Source organism: Oncorhynchus gorbuscha, linkage group LG26, assembly GCF_021184085.1.
Source record: "Oncorhynchus gorbuscha isolate QuinsamMale2020 ecotype Even-year linkage group LG26, OgorEven_v1.0, whole genome shotgun sequence".
Taxonomy (NCBI): domain Eukaryota; kingdom Metazoa; phylum Chordata; class Actinopteri; order Salmoniformes; family Salmonidae; genus Oncorhynchus; species Oncorhynchus gorbuscha.
Window position 1 is genome coordinate 7,166,891 of NC_060198.1, and position 17,771 is coordinate 7,184,661.

A 17,771-nucleotide genomic window follows, 5' to 3' on the forward strand; every position below is an offset into this window, starting at 1 on the left:
TTAGTCAATTGAAAAACTAGATTTTAGAAAAGTACAAGATGTCTAAAGATGACTTTTCAACATTGCCTGCTCCCGAACGTTCTCACTACGTAGAGAAACATAACATTGTAGGGTTCCCTCTCGCCACTTTTCGTGACGGCACTAGCAGCCACGTGAGTGAGTGGACTATACAGCCACATGTAATGAGTGGAGTTACAAACTGACTCCATCAAGCAAGTTAAATGTCTTACCTGTGATGAAATGTTTCCCACAGACATAGGTTCGTGCATCCTACTTGGACACGAGGATCCCACATTCCCCACTCTCCAACACCAATTAGCCTGAAGCCACAGCACAGCGTTCTTACAGCAGGCTCTATTTCCTTACACGGGGAGGATAGCGAACCGGAGGTCGGGATGTTTTTCACCTGGTTACATTAAACAGAGCAGCTGCTTTTCTACATGTTTTTGTTACTTCTGTTTAACAAAAGAATCGACCACAAGGTTGCCTCTTATATAATGGGGGTAAGTTGTTGGGCGAGGAGGATTTCCTATTGTTACGTGAATACCGACTGGGACTATTGTTCTGAATGAGACTGCGTTTTTGCATTCTTTTTTCATCTCCACCCCATATCGTCCGGGGATTTTTTATTCCCACCTGTTTTGGTGGTGCCGGAATGAGCTGCCCTCGCCCCTGTTCGGTGAGACAACATTTTTCTGTGGTCCCACACGTCCGATGGGATGGGGATGGGGACAACGCGTCGCCGAGAGCCTGGTGTCTGTCCGGGGGGAGGAGGAGAGATGGGGAGAAGAAAGGGAGAGTTCTGGGTATTTTAGGTTGAGGGAAGAGGAACGTCAATCGGCTGCAATTAAAAAAAAAAAAAAAACATTTACAAGTATTGAATTTGGTCCAACGAGGCAAACTAGGATCATTTGGATCGAACCACTAATAAACAGAGTGGAGATCGTTCATTTGATTCAGTATGTTGAATGAGGAAATTAGACAACTCAGCAAACTCTTTGTTCAATTGAAGCAGACAACAGCTGGACCATGTTCTGTGTTTTAGTGATTCTAACCCTTAATTTACAACACCTACACAGCAGCACAGTAACTGTCAAAGTTCCTCTTGCGTTCCTTCTTCCTCCTTACCTCTTTAGGCTTTGTTGACATAGGTTTACTGCCGAGACAGTAACTCCTAGTTGTAAGATACTAACTTCCATTGCTACCGTTTAGCTACCGCTACCTACTTCTCCCTTACAGCTACATTTTGGTCAGAAAAAACGTACGCCCACCCTTTATGTTAAGCTAGGCTCAGTTGTTTGGCTCAAGCATTCAAACCACCAACATTGCTTTCAGTTCAGAGTGGACCACCACTCAGCAGCTTAACCCACCCGGAAGACCAACCCCTCCATTGGGACAAGGCATACAGAGTTTTCCCCCTGTGAGAGCGAAACAAGACTGAACTGAGCTGCGATCCCAGCCAGGGAAGACAAAGCATACAAACAGAATACCGCCGGCCCACCCATCACTTTTTCACTGAAGCTGGAGACTCATATCTCCCTCTGTAACTTTAAGCACCAGCTGTCAGAGGAGCTCACAGATCACTGCACCTGTACATAGCCCATCTGGAAATAGCACATCCAACTACCTCATCCCAATACTGTTATTATTTTTTTTGCTCCTTTGCACCCCAGTATCTCTACTTGCACATTCATCTTCTGCACATCTATCACTCCAGTGTTTAATTGCTAAATTGTAATTATTTTGCCACTATGGCCTATTTATTGCCTTAACTCCCTTATCTTACCTCATTTGCACACACTGTATATATACTTTTCTATTGTGTTATTGACTGTATGTTTGTTTATTCCATGTGGAACTTGGTGGTTGTTGTTTGTGTCGCACTGCTTTGCTTTCTCTTGGCCAGGTCGCAGCAGCAAATGAGAACTTGTTCTCAACTGGCCTACCTGGTTAAATAAAGGTGAAAAAAATGAAATAAAAAAATCACAGACCCATTGATATGAATGGGAATTTCTGTTCTAGTAAATCTATTTCTATGAGAACCCTAGCGGAGTTTAGTTTCTGGAAAAACCCAGTCAACATGGGGCTGTGTATATACGTATGCTGACCCAGACACAAAGAGAGAACTGGGTTTGGACCAGTCCCCCGTCCCCGTATTGCTCGATTATTTATTTTGCCTGGTTCCTCTGGGTCTTTACCCTGCCCTGATGCACACCAGATTTATGGTGTGTGGTCTCTCTCTTTCTCTCTCTGGTTTTCTGTGTCTCTTTCTCTGTCACACATACCTGCATACATAAGCACGCAGGAACACACACAGGAACACACACAGGAACACACACAGGAACCCACACAGGAACACAAACAGGAACACACACAGGAACACAAACAGGAACACAAACAGGAACACACACAGGAACACACACAGGAACACACACAGGAACACACACAGGAACACACACAGGAACACACACAGGAACACACACAGGAACACAAACAGGAACACACACAGGGACACACACAGGAACACACACAGGAACACAAACAGGAACACACACAGGAACACACACAGGAACACACACAGGAACACAAACAGGAACACACACAGGAACACACACAGGAACACACACAGGAACACACACAGGAACACACACAGGAACACACACAGTAACACAAACAGGAACACACACAGGAACACACACACAACACACACAGGAACACACACAGGAACACACACAGGAACACACACAGGAACACAAACAGGGACACACACAGGGACACACACAGGAACACAAACAGGAACACACACAGGAACACACACAGGAACACACACAGGAACACAAACAGGAACACACACAGGAACACACACAGGAACACACACAGGAACACACACAGGAACACACACAGGAACACACACAGGAACACACACACACACACACAGGAACACACACACACTAAATACTTTAAATAAATAATAAATAAATAATCCACCAATTAAATTTACATGAAAAAAGGTTCCAAACCTTTCAAAGGTTCCTGTATGCATGGCACTCACAGATACAGACAGCACCTCCCTCTTTCTATGCTTCCCAGGACAGCTGAAACAGCAGTATCCAGCCTACTGCTTTGCCCTAGTTTTTGTCAGACCTGCAGTCAGGAGGTCGCACACTGCAAGGCTGTGTACGTGGCAGAGGCTGCCAAATATAAGCGCCACCAGCTTGCACCTCCACCCGAGGCTGTCCAAGCGTGCCGCGAGGGGCTGGTATTTAAGCAGCTTGTCGGCAAAGGCCTGTTCCATGTAGCCATCAAATGAGCAGCCCACTTACACACACACACACACACACACACACACACACACACACACACACACACACACACACACACACACACACACACACACACACACACACACACACACACACACACACACACACACACACACACACACACTTATCTTATCTTTTCTCTCTATCTTTTCTCTCTCATTCTCTCTCTTCTCTTATTACAGTACATATGCTGCAGACAGTATAGGCTTCTTCACCCACAGCCCCATTTATGTTTCCTAATCCCTAAACCCCCCCCCCCCCCCCTTTGCATGATTTATTTAGGGGTTGAAATTGGACAAACACAATATGGCCGACACTGCCTGGCATCTCTGACCTCTGCAGTTTGTGTGTGTGTGTGTGGAAAAAGTACCTGTGTGTGTGTGTGTGTGTGTGTGTGTGTGTGTGTGTGTGTGTGTGTGTGTGTGTGTGTGTGTGTGTGTGTGTGTGTGTGTGTGTGTGTGTGTGTGTGTGTGTGTGTGTGTGTGTGTGTGTGTGTGTGTGTGTAGTTCCCTCTAACCCCGGTGTCAGCACTTCTCCTCCCTTGGTACCACGGCGTCTATATGAATAAATCGACTCACATTAACTCCTCTCCACCACAAGCAGCAAAACACCATGCAGCGTTTGTCCTTGTCTGAATGGGAATTTAAAATGTGTCCGAACTTTGATATGATATAATCTCTGATGCTGTGATCGGAGTGGCGGGGAATTTTAAATACTGAGCCCAGCTGTTTCTTTCAATGAAATTCAATGAAATGAAACACTTTTGAATATCCTCAGTGAGCTGTATTGAGAAGAAGTACATTTGTAAATGTTTGCCAAATATTTCTCTCCCTCTTAATAAGTGAATTAAAAAAAAAGCTCTGTGTGTTGCTCTTTACAGATGCAGATTCTTGACAAGTTCCCAATCGAGGGAGGGCAGAAAGATCCCAAGAAGAGAATCATCCCATTTCTCCCAGGTGAGTCTCCATCATTTCTCCCTGTCCAGTCTCCTTCATTTCTCCCTGTCCAGTCTCCTTCATTTCTCCCTGTCCAGTCTCCTTCATTTCTCCCTGTCCAGTCTCCATCATTTCTCCCAGGTGAGTCTCCATCATTTCTCCCTGTCCAGTCTCCTTCATTTCTCCCTGTCCAGTCTCCTTCATTTCTCCCTGTCCAGTCTCCTTCATTTCTCCCAGGTGAGTCTCCATCATTTCTCCCTGTCCAGTCTCCTTCATTTCTCCCTGTCCAGTCTCCTTCATTTCTCCCTGTCCAGTCTCCATCATTTCTCCCAGGTCAGTCTCTTGCCATAGATAGCCATAAGGTCCAATGACATTACATTATCCATAGGGACTTATTTGGGTTTATAAGGAAGTACAGTCTGACTTGAGGCAGACAGACACCACCATGACAGTCAAGTCACGATAGTGCTGACTCGGCAAGAAGTTACACCGCGTCAGTATCCCGTGTGTGTCAGTATCCTGCTCGTATCGACGTCCCTCCTAGTGTCGTTCATACATTATTAATCTGTCGGTCCATCCAGTTGACTGTCTCTCTGAGGTGCAGCATCAGGCAGGTGCTGACAGTGTGTGTCTGTCTGATGTGTGGGAGTGAAAGACACACAATGAAAAAGAGACTGAGGAAGAGATGGTGGAACAGAGAGAGAGACAACACTCCTGCTGTGTGAGTGAGAGGCTATCTTAGAGCCTGATGGAGAGTGGAAACCACATTATCTCCCAGAGCCTAATGGAGACCACATGCTATCTTAGAGCCTGATGGAGACCACATGCTCTCTTAGAGCCTGATGGAGACCACATGCTATCTTAGAGCCTGATGGAGACTACATGCTCTCTTAGAGCCTGATGGAGAGTGGAAACCACATTATCTCCCAGAGCCTGATGGAGACCACATGCTATCTTAGAGCCTGATGGAGAGTGGAAACCACATTATCTCCCAGAGCCTGATGGAGACCACATGCTATCTTAGAGCCTGATAGAGACCACATGCTCTCTTAGAGCCTGATGGAGACCACATTATCTATTAAAGCCTAATGGAGACCACATGCTCTCTTAGAGCCTGATGGAGACCACATGCTATCTTAGAGCCTGATGGAGACCACATTATCTCTCAGAGCCTGATGGAGACCACATGCTTTCTTAGAGCCTGATGGAGACCGCATGCTCTCAGCCCTCTCCCTACCCATGCCTGGCTACCCCGAATGTTTGTTTCGTCTCCACAATGAGTCTGGTATTGACTTCCTCCACGACCCTTCTAGAACGCGAACACATTCGGACTGTCTGATTGGTCCTGTGGCAACCCAGGGGAGTCAGAGGTGAAACTCAAAATAAAATAAGACAGAGGGAGACTGCTTTGCGGTGCTCAAACCAAAGTTGTTATTTAATAAAGGTTGGGGAGAAATACAACTGAAAGGTCTCTCCGGTAACGGGTGGCTCACTGTGTCCGGCTGGGCGGCTCCTCGGACCGCCCTTGTTAATGAACGAGAGAGAGAGAGAGAACGATGAATCTGGGGTTTCAATACATGCTCTCAGCTTGCCCCGGGTGGCGCACTGTCCGGGTATGGGTCTTCTTCATTTGGGGCCAAAGAAAAGGAAGAGAGAGAGCCAAACATCACCTAGTATCTTCTTAGGCGTCTGATCGAGGTGCTTCTCATTCCCACTCCGGTTCTTCTGAGGACTAGGCGTACCCTCTGCCTGTCTGCCCAAGCCCCCGAGTGACTGCACCTCTACTTATACCCATTTGGAGTAACGAGGGACAGGTGGGACCAATTCCAGGTGCCAATTGGTTGCAGCACCTGGACTGGGTAATATCGGTGTTGATTTACCAGACCCAGTTGGTGCCTGTAGAGCTGTCCATGGTGCTGACTCACCTTGGCCTGGTAAGCCCCCTGGAGCTGACCAAGGTCCTGCTCCTTCCGTTGTAGCTCCCTGCTGGCCCCCTTGGTTGCCACAGTCCCAGAAGCCGATTGGTTGGGCCCGAGCCAGAACAACATGTAGGCAAAGCAATGTTTTGAATATTGGTCATTGGTTTTGATACTCTGGTTAGAGATGATCCATTCGCTGATGACTTTGTGTTGTACAACACCCCTCGTCGCCGCAAGCGGCCTCTATGATTGCAGGTTCTAGCCGAGGTATGTAGCCAACACATAGCATTGGGAGAATTCAGTGTCGTCAGGCAGTCCCCTCCCCGCCAACCCACCTCACATTAAGCCACCTGGGTGTCAACCAAAACATCCACCTCGTTCTGTTTACATACCATTTCTAACATTTACTTTGACCGGAGAGTCTCATTGAGATATAACATCTCTTTTGCAAGAGATACCTGTTCAAGAGGGCAGTTGTCAGCAGCGTTCCAAAATGAGTCGCACCAAATACAATGTCTTTGTCTAAGTCCAGATGTGGAAATGTGTCCATGGCAACTTCTTTGAAATGAGGGTACCCATAGGATTCACTCAATTACAGCTAGCAGCTGGGCATCAAAGACTTGGGTTAGGTATTGCAAGTCAGAGTTATGGTTGAAAATGGCCTGTTGTTTCCATGATGGTCTCTGATCTAAGAAACTCCAGTACTGCACTATTATCCCTCTACTATTCATCATTCAAAGTGTTGCTGGCAATCAGAACGCACACAGTCTGTCCCCAGCTCTTCCTCTCTTCCTCTGTGTCTTCAGTTCATAGGAAGGGTAATTTGATCACTTCCTGTGGGACTGTAGTGACCGTGGCGTGCCCTGGAGTAGGGGGTGTTCTGATTGGCTGGTGCTATTTTTCTTTGAAGTCACTGCGTTAGACTAGATACATAACCTCCAAGCGATTAAATCCCATTTGATATGTTAAGTGGGCAAGTCACAGTTAGAGGTCCTCGCAGGACAAGACCGTTCATTATGAGAGTAAGAGAGTCCGATTGTAGTGGTTCAGAAGTCTTTCATGTGTTACTGACATCTAGAGTTAGCCTGTGGTAATACACAAACAAACCGAAGGGTTGCCCACTGCTACGAGACAGGATTGTACTGGTCTTTAAATTATTACGGTTTTACACTCTATAACATCTAAAATGTGTCCCTTCTCGTCTATTCTCTCTCTTTCTCTCATTTCCTCACTCCCTCAGGTAAAATCCTGTTCAGGCGGAGTCATGTGCGTGATGTGGCCATGAAGAGGCTACGTTTCATCGATGACTACTGCAGGGTGAGTGAGGGGGCATTACTGTCAAAACACACGCGCGCGCACGCACACGCACACACGCACACACGCACACACGCACACACACACTGTAAACATCCTGTCCCACTTGGGGTCCCCCCTGTCACATGTTAGTGGTCAGGGGTGACAGATGGTAACCTGACACACTTGTCAGCAACACCTCAGGCGTGACGTTAAAGACGGGTGTTGTAGGGACACGTGTTGACTGGGGGGGTTCCAGTTTGCACCACAATAAGATGGTGTTGTTGTTTCTTAACTCATCTCCTAACTCATCTCCTAACTCATCTCCTAACTCATCTCCTAACTCATCTCTTAACTCATCTTATTGCAGAGTTTTAAAAGTATACGTTTTTGTTATGTTCAGGGGCAGTTACCAAGCTCGCAAACCTACATTGCCCCATCTGAGGAAATGTTTTTCAAATACTTAGCTGAAAACACATTGTCATACTTACTGGTCTCTAAGGCTTTGGTTTATTCTGGTCATGAAGTTTTAGAAAGAGATTTGACCTAGTTCTGTTTAGAACACACAAGAACACTTCTGAGTGCCCAACAAAAGATAGACTTTAAAAAGCTACCCACTCTTTCAAAAGCCAGATGAAGGCTATGCCCTCGGTTGAGTATTTAATTTAATGAAGTTTTCTACAACTCCCCCCAAAATTAAGCCTTTGGTCACTTCAACAGTCTGACTTCAAAAAAGCTCTTATCGTTTTCCCTTTGTTAATCTCTCTCTTTCTCTTTCTCTCTATCTCTCTCTCGCTCTCTCTCTCTCTCTCTCTAAAAAGTGAATATTACACTCACAGAGGTTCCAAAAGAATAAAGACATTTCAAATGCCATGTTATCTCTATATACAGTGTTGTAACGATGGGCAAATAGTTCAAGTAAAAGTTTGTTCTTCACTGGTTGCCCTTTTCTTTTGGCAACAGGTCACACATCTTGCTGCTGTGATTGCACAGATAGATATGAACATTTATCTAAATTGGATTTGTTTTCAAATTCTTTGTGGGTCTGTGAAATCTGAGGGAAATGTGTGTCTCTAGTATGGTCATACATTTTGCAGGAGGTCAGGAAGTGCAGCTCAGTTTCCACCTCATTTTGTGGGCAGTGTGGACATAGTCTGTCTTCCCTTTTTCTTTGACCCTTTTAACTCCCCAATTTCCTGGTATCCAATTGGTAGTTACAGTCTTGTCTCATCGCTGCAACTCCCATACGGACTCAGGAAAGGCGAAGCTCGAGAGCCGTGCGTCCTCCGAAAACACAACCCAACCAAGCCGCACTGTAATGCCTGCTCAACCAGGAAGCAACCCGCACCAATGTGCCGGAGGAAACGCCGTACCGTGTCAGCATGCACTGTTCCCGGCCCTTCACAGGAGTGAAGCTGCCAAACCCTCCCTTAATGCGGACGACACTGGGTCAATTGTGCGCCGCCCCATGCGTCCCCCGGTTGCGGCCGGCTGCGACAGAGCCTGGACTTGAACCCAGAATCTCTAGTGGCCTTAGACCACTGCCCCACTCGGGAGGCCCCTAGCCTGTCTGCCTACGGCAACCTTTCTCGATAGCAAGGCTTCTCTCTATCTCTCTGCCCTGTCTCTCTCTCTCTCTCTGCCCTGTCTCTCTCTCTCTCTCTCTCTCTCTCTCTCTCTCTCTCTCTCTCTCTCTCTCTCTCTCTCTCTCTCTCTCTCTCTCTCTCTCTCTTACTCCCCCTCTCTCTCTCGCTCTCTCTCGCTCTCTCTCTCTCTCTCTCTCTTACTCCCCCTCTCTCTCGCTCTCGCTCTTGCTCTCTCTCTCTCTCTCTCTCTCTCTCTCTCTCTCTCCCCTCTCTCTCTCGCTCTCTCTCGCTCTCTCTTGCTCTCTCTCTCTCTTACTCCCCTCCCCGTCTCTCTCGCTCTCTCTCGCTCTCTCGCTCTGTCTCTCTCTCTCTCTCTCTCTCTCTTACTCCCCCTCTCTCTCGCTCTCTCTCCCTCTCTCTCTCTCTCTCGCTCTCTCTCTCTCTTACTCCCCCTCTCTCTCTCGCTCTCTCGCTCTCTCTCTCTCTCTCTCTCTCTCTCTCTCTCTCTCTCTCTCTCTCTCTCTCTCTCTCTCTCTCTCTCTCTCGCTCTCTCTCTCTCTTACTCCCCCTCTCTCTCGCTCTCTCGCTCTCTCTCTCTCTCTCTCTCTCTCTCTCTCTCTCTCTCTCTCTCTCTCTCTCTCTCTCTCTCTCTCTCTCTCTCTCTCTCTCTCTCTCTCGCTCTCTCTCTCTCTTACTCCCCCTCTCTCTCGCTCTCTCTCTCTCTCTCTCTCTCTCTCTCTCTCTCTCTCTCTCTCTCTCTCTCTCTCTCTTACTCCCCCCTCTCTCTCTCTCTCGCTCTCTCTTACTCCCCCCTCTCTCTCTCTCGCTCTCTCTCCCTCTCTCTCTCTCTCTCTCTCTCTCTCTCTCTCTCTCTCTCTCTCTCTCTCTCTCTCTCTCTCTCTCTCTCTCTCTCTCTCTCTCTCTCTCTCTCTCTCTCTCTCTCTCTCTCTCCCTCTCTCTCTCTTACTCCCTCTCTCTCTCTCTCTCTCTCTCTCTCTCTCTCTCTCTCTCTCTCTCTCTCTCTCTCTCTCTCTCTCTCTCTCTCTCTCTCCCCCCTCTCTCTCTCTCTCTCTCTCTCTCTCTCTCTCTCTCTCTCTCTCTTACTCCCCCCCCCTCTCTCTCTCTCTCTCTCTCTCTCTCTCTCTCTCTCTCTCTCTCTCTCTCTCTCTCTCTCTCCTCTCCATCTCTCTTTTATTTATTTATTTCTCTCTCTCTCTCTCTCTCTCTCTCTCTCTCTCTCTCTCTCTCTCTCTCTCTCTCTCTCTCTCTCTCTCTCTCTCTCTCTCTCTCTCTCTCTCTCTCTCTCTCTCTCTCTCTCTCTCTCTCTCTTACTCCCCCCCCTCTCTCTCTCTCTCTCTTACTCCCCCTCTCTCTCTCTCTCTCTCTCTCTCTCTCTCTCTCTCTCTCTCTCTTACTCCCCCTCTCTCTCTCTCTCTCTCTTACTCCCTCTCTCTCTCTCTCTCTCTCTCTCTCTCTCTCTCTCTCGCGCTCTCTGTCTCTAGGGAGAGAAGGTGTCCAGTTTTCTGCCTTGAAACACAGATGAAAGGGTGGACTTTATTATTATTTACTTTATTGTCCCAAGGCCACATCTAATAATCAGTGAAATCCAACATTTTGAAAGGCTTTCTTTCAACTTTGATGGTACGTTTTGATAACCTCCAAATTCCCGTGCCCAATCTTTATGTAAATGCTCAAACACAACTTAAAGATGCCGTCAGTCATGTCTGAAGCTAGCAGATTCATTATTTACCTGAAACAGCAGCACATTCCAGTAAAGCTAACGTCACGTTTTGAAATGAACTTTCCTTGCTTGGTTTAATAGCACTCTCATGAATCTAGGAAATACGTTTTGTGTGTCAGAGTGCAGTGTTTATTTCATTTCATAGCACATAACACTTGTTAGCATTTTTCTCACGCTGGCTTTAGCCACGGAGGGAGCAGGCAAGGACAGGGAGGGTTTGCCTAGAAACAAATGCCTCGGAGGGAGTCCACGTCTGCATAGCACGGCAAATTCCTATGATTTGTGAATCTGTTCGGACCGAAAAGCTAGTGTGACAGCTAAAATGGCTTTGGGGAAAAAAAACAAGATTTCAGCTAATAGGGAGATGTATCTGACAAAATAACTACATTATTGCAATCGTTAATCATAAACTATTTACATAATAGAAATGTTGGTACATTTGTGGACAAAATTCTTGCTCACTCAAGGTTTAAAAAAAGAAAATAGCCCATTATCGTTTTTACTTAAAATGCCTTAAAATGTGTTTATTTTTTTGGAGATGTTAAGAGATTGTTCTGCCTGTCTTATCACTCATCATCTTCCGATGTGAACTGTACCGTTTACTTACCACTTCCTGTTTGTTGTCACAAGACAAACAACAGAAGGATCGTGATGACACAGAAGGCCCTCCCAAGGGATTGTGGGCTGGAGCCAAACCATCTGTATCACTAGCTGTCGTTTAATGTAATATACACTTCCTCAATAACACACGACCAGAAAATGATCATATGAGTCCGGACGGGTATTTGCTCTTATTGTGAACAATGGAATATTAATGGAATATTAATTCATTTGAAGTTGTGCACTGAAATAAGTCCCATGAATATGATATGGATATTGTTCAACATCAATCTGAAATATAGTACAATATGTCCACCTATGTCTACCTTGTCATTGGCTCCTATTGATCTGTTCCTATAGTCGTGTGACTTAGCATGACCATTACAAATGGATCCATCCTCAGTGGAAAAGGCTGACATATGATCTTCCATTGAATTGGAGCCAAACTCTGTGCTAAGGATTATGCTGTGTGTACTGTAAAGGATTATGCTGTGTGTACTGTAAAGGACTATGCTGTTATGTTTTGTAAAGGTAGAATGTCAAATGGATGTTGGAAAGCATCCTCCGTAGTTCATCATTCCAAGAGCTGCTTTGTGTGGTGCATCGTTGTACGGTATCTTACAGAGGATGATCACCCTCCCCTCTCTCTCTCTCCCCCCCTCTGCCCCTCTCTTCTCTCTATCTCTTCCTTCCTTCCCTCCTTCCCCTCTTCCTCCTCCCCTCTTCCTCTCCTCCATCTCTCTCTCTCTTTCTCTCTCTCTCTCTCAGGCTCTGGTCCGTCTCCCTCCTCAGTTGTCTCAGAGTGAGGAGGTGCTGCGCTTCTTTGAGACCAAAGCTGATGACCTCAACCCCCCAGGAGAGTGAGTATCTAACACACACACACACACACACACACACACACACACACACACACACACACACACACACACACACACACACACACACACACACACACACACACACACACACACACACACACACACACACACACACACACACACACACACACACACACACACGTACAACTAACCTTGTGGGAACAAACAATTCAGTCACATGAAAAGTCCTATTTTCCCTATTCTCTAACCATAACCCGGAAACCTAACCTTAACCTTAACTCTAACCTAACCCTAGCTCTTAACCCTAAAATGAACCCTAGCTCCTAACCCTAAACCAAATTCTAACCCTAACACTAATTCTAACCTTAACCCTAAACCCCCTGGAAATAGCATTTGACCATATGTGGACCAACAAAACGTCCCCAGTTGGTCAAATCATTGATCGTTTACTATTCTTGTGGGGCTTCTGATCCACACAGGTATAGTTAACACACGCACGCACGCACGCAGGCACGCACACGCACACACACACACACACACACACACACACACACACACACACACACACACACACACACACACACACACACACACACACACACACACACACACACACACACACACACACACACACACACACACACACACTCAATTCAATTCAAGGGGCTTTATTTGCATGGGAAAGCAAGTGAAATGGATAAACAAAAGTAAAATAAACGATAAAAAGTTAACAGTAAATATAAGTCATTGCGAATTTTTGTTATGTATATCTACATTTATCAATCTATAATTCTATTTTCTGCTGAAGTACTCAGGAGCCCATGAACTCATGATCTCTCGATCTCTCTCTCCAACTCTCTCTCCAACAATGTGTGTCCTCCCCAAACTGGATCAATATTTCGCCCTGTCTCTTTTTCAAAACTTTCCCATCCTGCTGTGCGGTGTGTCTCAGAGAGACTCTGAGAGGCTGAGGCCTCAATGTTTACAGTGTGGGTCCTTTTGAACAGAGGAAGTGGAGGCCAGGCTTTGATGCCACCAGCAGGAGGGTTAGAGGGTTCACACACTGATCCATGGACATAGTTTTGTAGGGCTTGTAGGGCGGCCATGTTCCAAACACTAAAAGGGAACTATGGGGGTGTATACTGAGAAGAAGAGCTACTAATGGTCCCGTCTATGTGGCAGATAGTGGGTTGACTATGGGGGAGTTGTGTGTCTCTGTGTTTGTGTGTGTGTGTGTGTGTGTGTGCGCATGCGTGTGTGTGTTTGTGATACTATATTGCTCAACGTCTTCGTACCTTCTACACCTTTCCCATGAACTGTTGGTCCTATTGGGAAGTAGTCATGGCATGATCAACAATGTGTAAAAAAAAGTGCCTTTCAACAGGGTATGGTAGTAGGTGCCAGGCCCCCCGGTTTGTGTCAAGAACTGCAACGCTGCTAGTTTTTTTTGTTCACACTTTACAGTTCCCCAGTGTGTTTCAAGACCAGGTCCACCACCCTGTAACGGCCATAGGTGGAAGAAGGTCGAGGACCAAGGTGCAGCGTGGTACGTGTTCATATTATTTACGTCACGGTCTTCCTCCTCTTCATCTGAAGAGGAGAGGTGAGAAGGATCGGAGGACCAAAATGCGGCGTGCTTTGTGTTCATCTTGATATTTAATAAAGAAAACACTGAACACTGAAACACACTATACAAAAACAATAAACAAAATAACGACCGTGAAGCTAATGAGAACTGTGCTGACACAAGCAATCAACATAGACAATCACCCACAAACAAACAGTGAAACCCAGGCTACCTAAGTATGATTCTCAATCAGAGACAACTAATGACACCTGCCTCTGATTGAGAACCATACTAGGCCGAAACATACAAATCCCAAAATCATAGAAAAACAAACATAGACTGCCCACCCCAACTCACGCCCTAACCCAGTGGTTCTTAACCTTGTTGGAGGTACTGAACCCCACCAGTTTCATATGCGCATTCACCGAACCCTTAATTCAAATTCAAAACATAGGTATATATTTGGCTGGTGCACAAAATGAACTGTGCGTCAACATAACTGTGTTCAAAGAACAAAATCATCAAAACATGATTTTCACACAAAAACAAAAACAAAATAATGAATATTTACTGCAAATCAGTGTGACTTCTGCTGTTGCCTTTCGGAGACCAGTTCAGAAATGTACGGCTTCATCTTGGCAAGTGCCACTCTCATGTCATTTTCGCAACAAAGTCTGTTCCTTTTCTTCGTTTTTATGTCCAGCATCCTCAAAGGATTGCGGGCAAAGATATGTTGTAACAAACGGTATGAAAATCTCGAGAGCTTTCTTAGCAATAACAGGGTACGTTACCATTTGTTAACACCAAAATGTTGAAAGCGTTGTTGTTCTGAAGAGTTGCTGTTGAACCTGGCTCTGCTGAATTTCAATGATTTCATCGAGGTATTCATCATTGACATCTGTTGTCTCAACACTAAACGTGAACGGCTGTCTCACCCATGCTGGATATGACTCTCTTGTAGGGAAGTATCCGTCGAGACTTTGCAAGCTCATCTAAGTGCGTGGCAATTGCTTGCTTCAGTTTCGCGGGTGCAGAAATGTCTCCAATTCCAGATACATCTTCGATCTTACTTACACAGTCGTCCAGCAGAGAAAAGTTTGCGAAGTTATCATTCTCTGTTCGTCGTTTCCATAACGGTAGCTTTTTTTGAAAAGCCTTCAGGTTTTCCTCCGCTTCGATGATGTTGACTCCACCGCCCTGCATCTTTTGATTGAGATGATTGAGAGCTGCGAAGATATCAGCTACGTACGCTAAAATGAGAATGAACTCAGAATTTTTGTAGCAATCTGCATGACTATGTTGGTGCTCTTGCAAAAATAGGGCTAATTCCACACGCACGGCAAAAACACGATTCAGCACCTGTCTCCGAGATAACCACCAGCAACAAACCGATCCTCACAGCATAGTACGAAGTTGCTTACCTGATCGCAAAGCAGGGCAAACGACACACCATTGGTGAAAGGATCGGTTTATTGCTGGGTACAAAGCCGAGAATAGGCAGAGTAGCCTTTTCATCGAATCTGGCTCTCTTCATCTTGAATTCAGCGAGCGTTGTGTTCTTGTATTTCCCATCTCCATGCAGCTTAAGGAAGTGTTCTTAGTTTTGCAGGTGCTAGACTAGAATTACTCATCTTGGCATTGCAAATCATCCGCAAGCGGGGCGTGTCATCACAAATCATATGAATCGGATGTGTGTCTTGACCTCCGCCGAACCCCTGAGACTGACTCACCGAACCCCTGGGGTTCGATCGAACCCAGGTTAAGAACCACTGCCCTAACCATACTAAATAATGACAAAACAAAGGAAATAAAGGTCATAACGCGACAGTATCCCCCCAAAGGTGCGGACTTCGGCCGCAAAACCTTAACCCATAGGGGAGGGTCTGGGTGGGCGTCTGTCCGTGGTGGCGGCTCTGGCGCGGGACGTGGACCCCACTTCACCACAGTATTTCTCCGCCTCACTGTCCGCCTCCGTGGCCTCCTGAACACGGCGACCCTTCTAAATGGCAGCTCGGGACAGAGGGGCAGTTCGGACAGAGGGGCGGAAGCTCTGGCGCCTCTGGACTGAGGGGCTCTGGCGCCTCTGGACTGGAGGGCTCTGGCGCCTCTGGACTGAGGGGCTCTGGCGCCTCTGGACTGGGTGGCTCTGGCGCCTCTGGACTGAGGGGCTGTGGCGCCTCTGGACTGGCGGGAGACTCCGGCAGTGCCGGACAGGCGGGAACACTTGTAGGGAGGAGACAGAGAGACAGCCTGGTGCGTGGGGCTGTCACAGGACCCACCAGGTTGGGGAGATCTCCAGGAGGCTTGGTGTTAGGAGGAGGCACCTGAAGGACCGGGCTGTGGGGGAGCAGTGGAGCTCTGGTGCGCAGCCTTGGCACCACTCCCCCAGGTTGGATCACTACTCTAGCCCGGACCCTCCAGAGTGCAGGCACAGGTTGAACCGGGCTGTGGGTAAGCACGGGAGATCTAGTGCCTACTACGCGCACCTCTCCCTTAGGCTCCACTCCCACATTTGCCCGGCACGAGCGGAGCGCAGGCATAGTAACGCGCTGCTTATAATAAGCACGAGGAATGAGCTACCTGGCTTAGCTACCTGGCTTAGCCCCACACCTCGTGTGCCCCCCCCCAAAATGTTTTTGGGGCTGCCTCTCATACCTGTCGCGCTGCTGTGCTGCCTCCTCATATCTCCGCCCCTCAGCTTTCGCTGCCTCCAGCTCTGCTTTGGGGCAGCGTTATTCACCAGCCTGTGCCCAGGGTCCCTCTCCGTTCAATATCTCCTCCCATGTCCAGGAGTCCTGTGATGCTGGCCGCTGTCCCTGCTGCCGCTCACCACGCCGCTTGATCCTGTTGTGGTGGGTGATTCTGTCACGGTCTTCCTCCTCTTCATCTGAAGAGGAGAGGTGAGAAGGATCGGAGGACCAAAATGTGGCGTGGTTTGTGTTCATCTTGACATTTAATAAAGAAAACACTGAACACTGAAACACACTATACAAAAATAATAAATGAAATAACGACCGTGAAACTAATGAGAACTGTGCTGACACAAGCAATCAACATAGACAATCACCCACAAACAAACAGTGAAACCCAGGCTACCTAAGTATGATTCTCAATCAGAGACAACTAATGACACCTGCCTCTGATTGAGAACCATACTAGGCCGAAACATACAAATCCCAAAATCATAGAAAAACAAACATAGACTGCCCACCCCAACTCACGCCCTGACCATACTAAATAATGACAAAACAACAGAAATAAAGGCCAGGACGTGACAATTTATTCCAAACTGAACACTAAAATGCAAAACAACAAAGAGAACAACCAAAACAGTTCTGTCTGGTGCAGACACAAAAACATAAACTACCCACAAAAACCCAGTGGGAAAAGGCTACCTAAGTATGGTAGGTAGTAGTGGGTAGTGGTGGGTAGTTCTGTAATGGCATTCATAGGAAGAAGGTGAGGACCAAGGTGCAGCGTGGTATGTGTTCATATTATTTATTCCAAACTGAACACTAAAATGCAAAACAACAAAGAGAACAACCGAAACAGTTCTGTCTGGTACAGACACAAAAACAGAATGCAACTACCCACAGCTCAATATTAGGAAGGTGTTCTTATTGTTTTGTACACTCACTGTACGTGACCAGGTTCCAAAGTACCCCCTTTAGAATGTTTTGGTGTGTTCCCTATTCAGCTCTTTTTCCAAGCTACAAAAAGTTCTAGCAAGCCTCTACACATTTGGGAAAAGGGAGAGTGTGTGTGTGTGTGTGTGTCTGTGTGTGTGTTAGGAGGATGACACGTTTCATACTTCTTGGAGATGTTCCTTTCCCCTCCGGGTACTTTTTAATTAGGGGAACGAAAACTGTGCTCTCCAAATTCACATTCGAAAGCTCCAAATCAGTTGTAATAGACTGGTAACACACACGCGCAGGCAAACACACACACACCTGAGGCACAGACTCCCT

At 46.7% G+C, this 17,771-nt stretch overlaps 1 protein-coding gene across 3 annotated transcripts in view; it reads left to right on the forward strand.

The window, feature by feature from the left end:
- Nucleotides 1-17,771, forward strand: part of LOC124016521 (SH3 and PX domain-containing protein 2A-like) — a 140,918-nt gene that overhangs the window by 31,063 nt on the left and 92,084 nt on the right. For all 3 annotated transcript variants that reach the window (XM_046332095.1, XM_046332096.1, XM_046332097.1), the window contains exons 3-5: nucleotides 4,204-4,279; nucleotides 7,418-7,494; nucleotides 12,166-12,257. In XM_046332095.1, coding sequence (XP_046188051.1) covers nucleotides 4,204-4,279; nucleotides 7,418-7,494; nucleotides 12,166-12,257 — 245 coding nt within the window. The remainder of the gene's footprint in view (nucleotides 1-4,203; nucleotides 4,280-7,417; nucleotides 7,495-12,165; nucleotides 12,258-17,771) is intronic.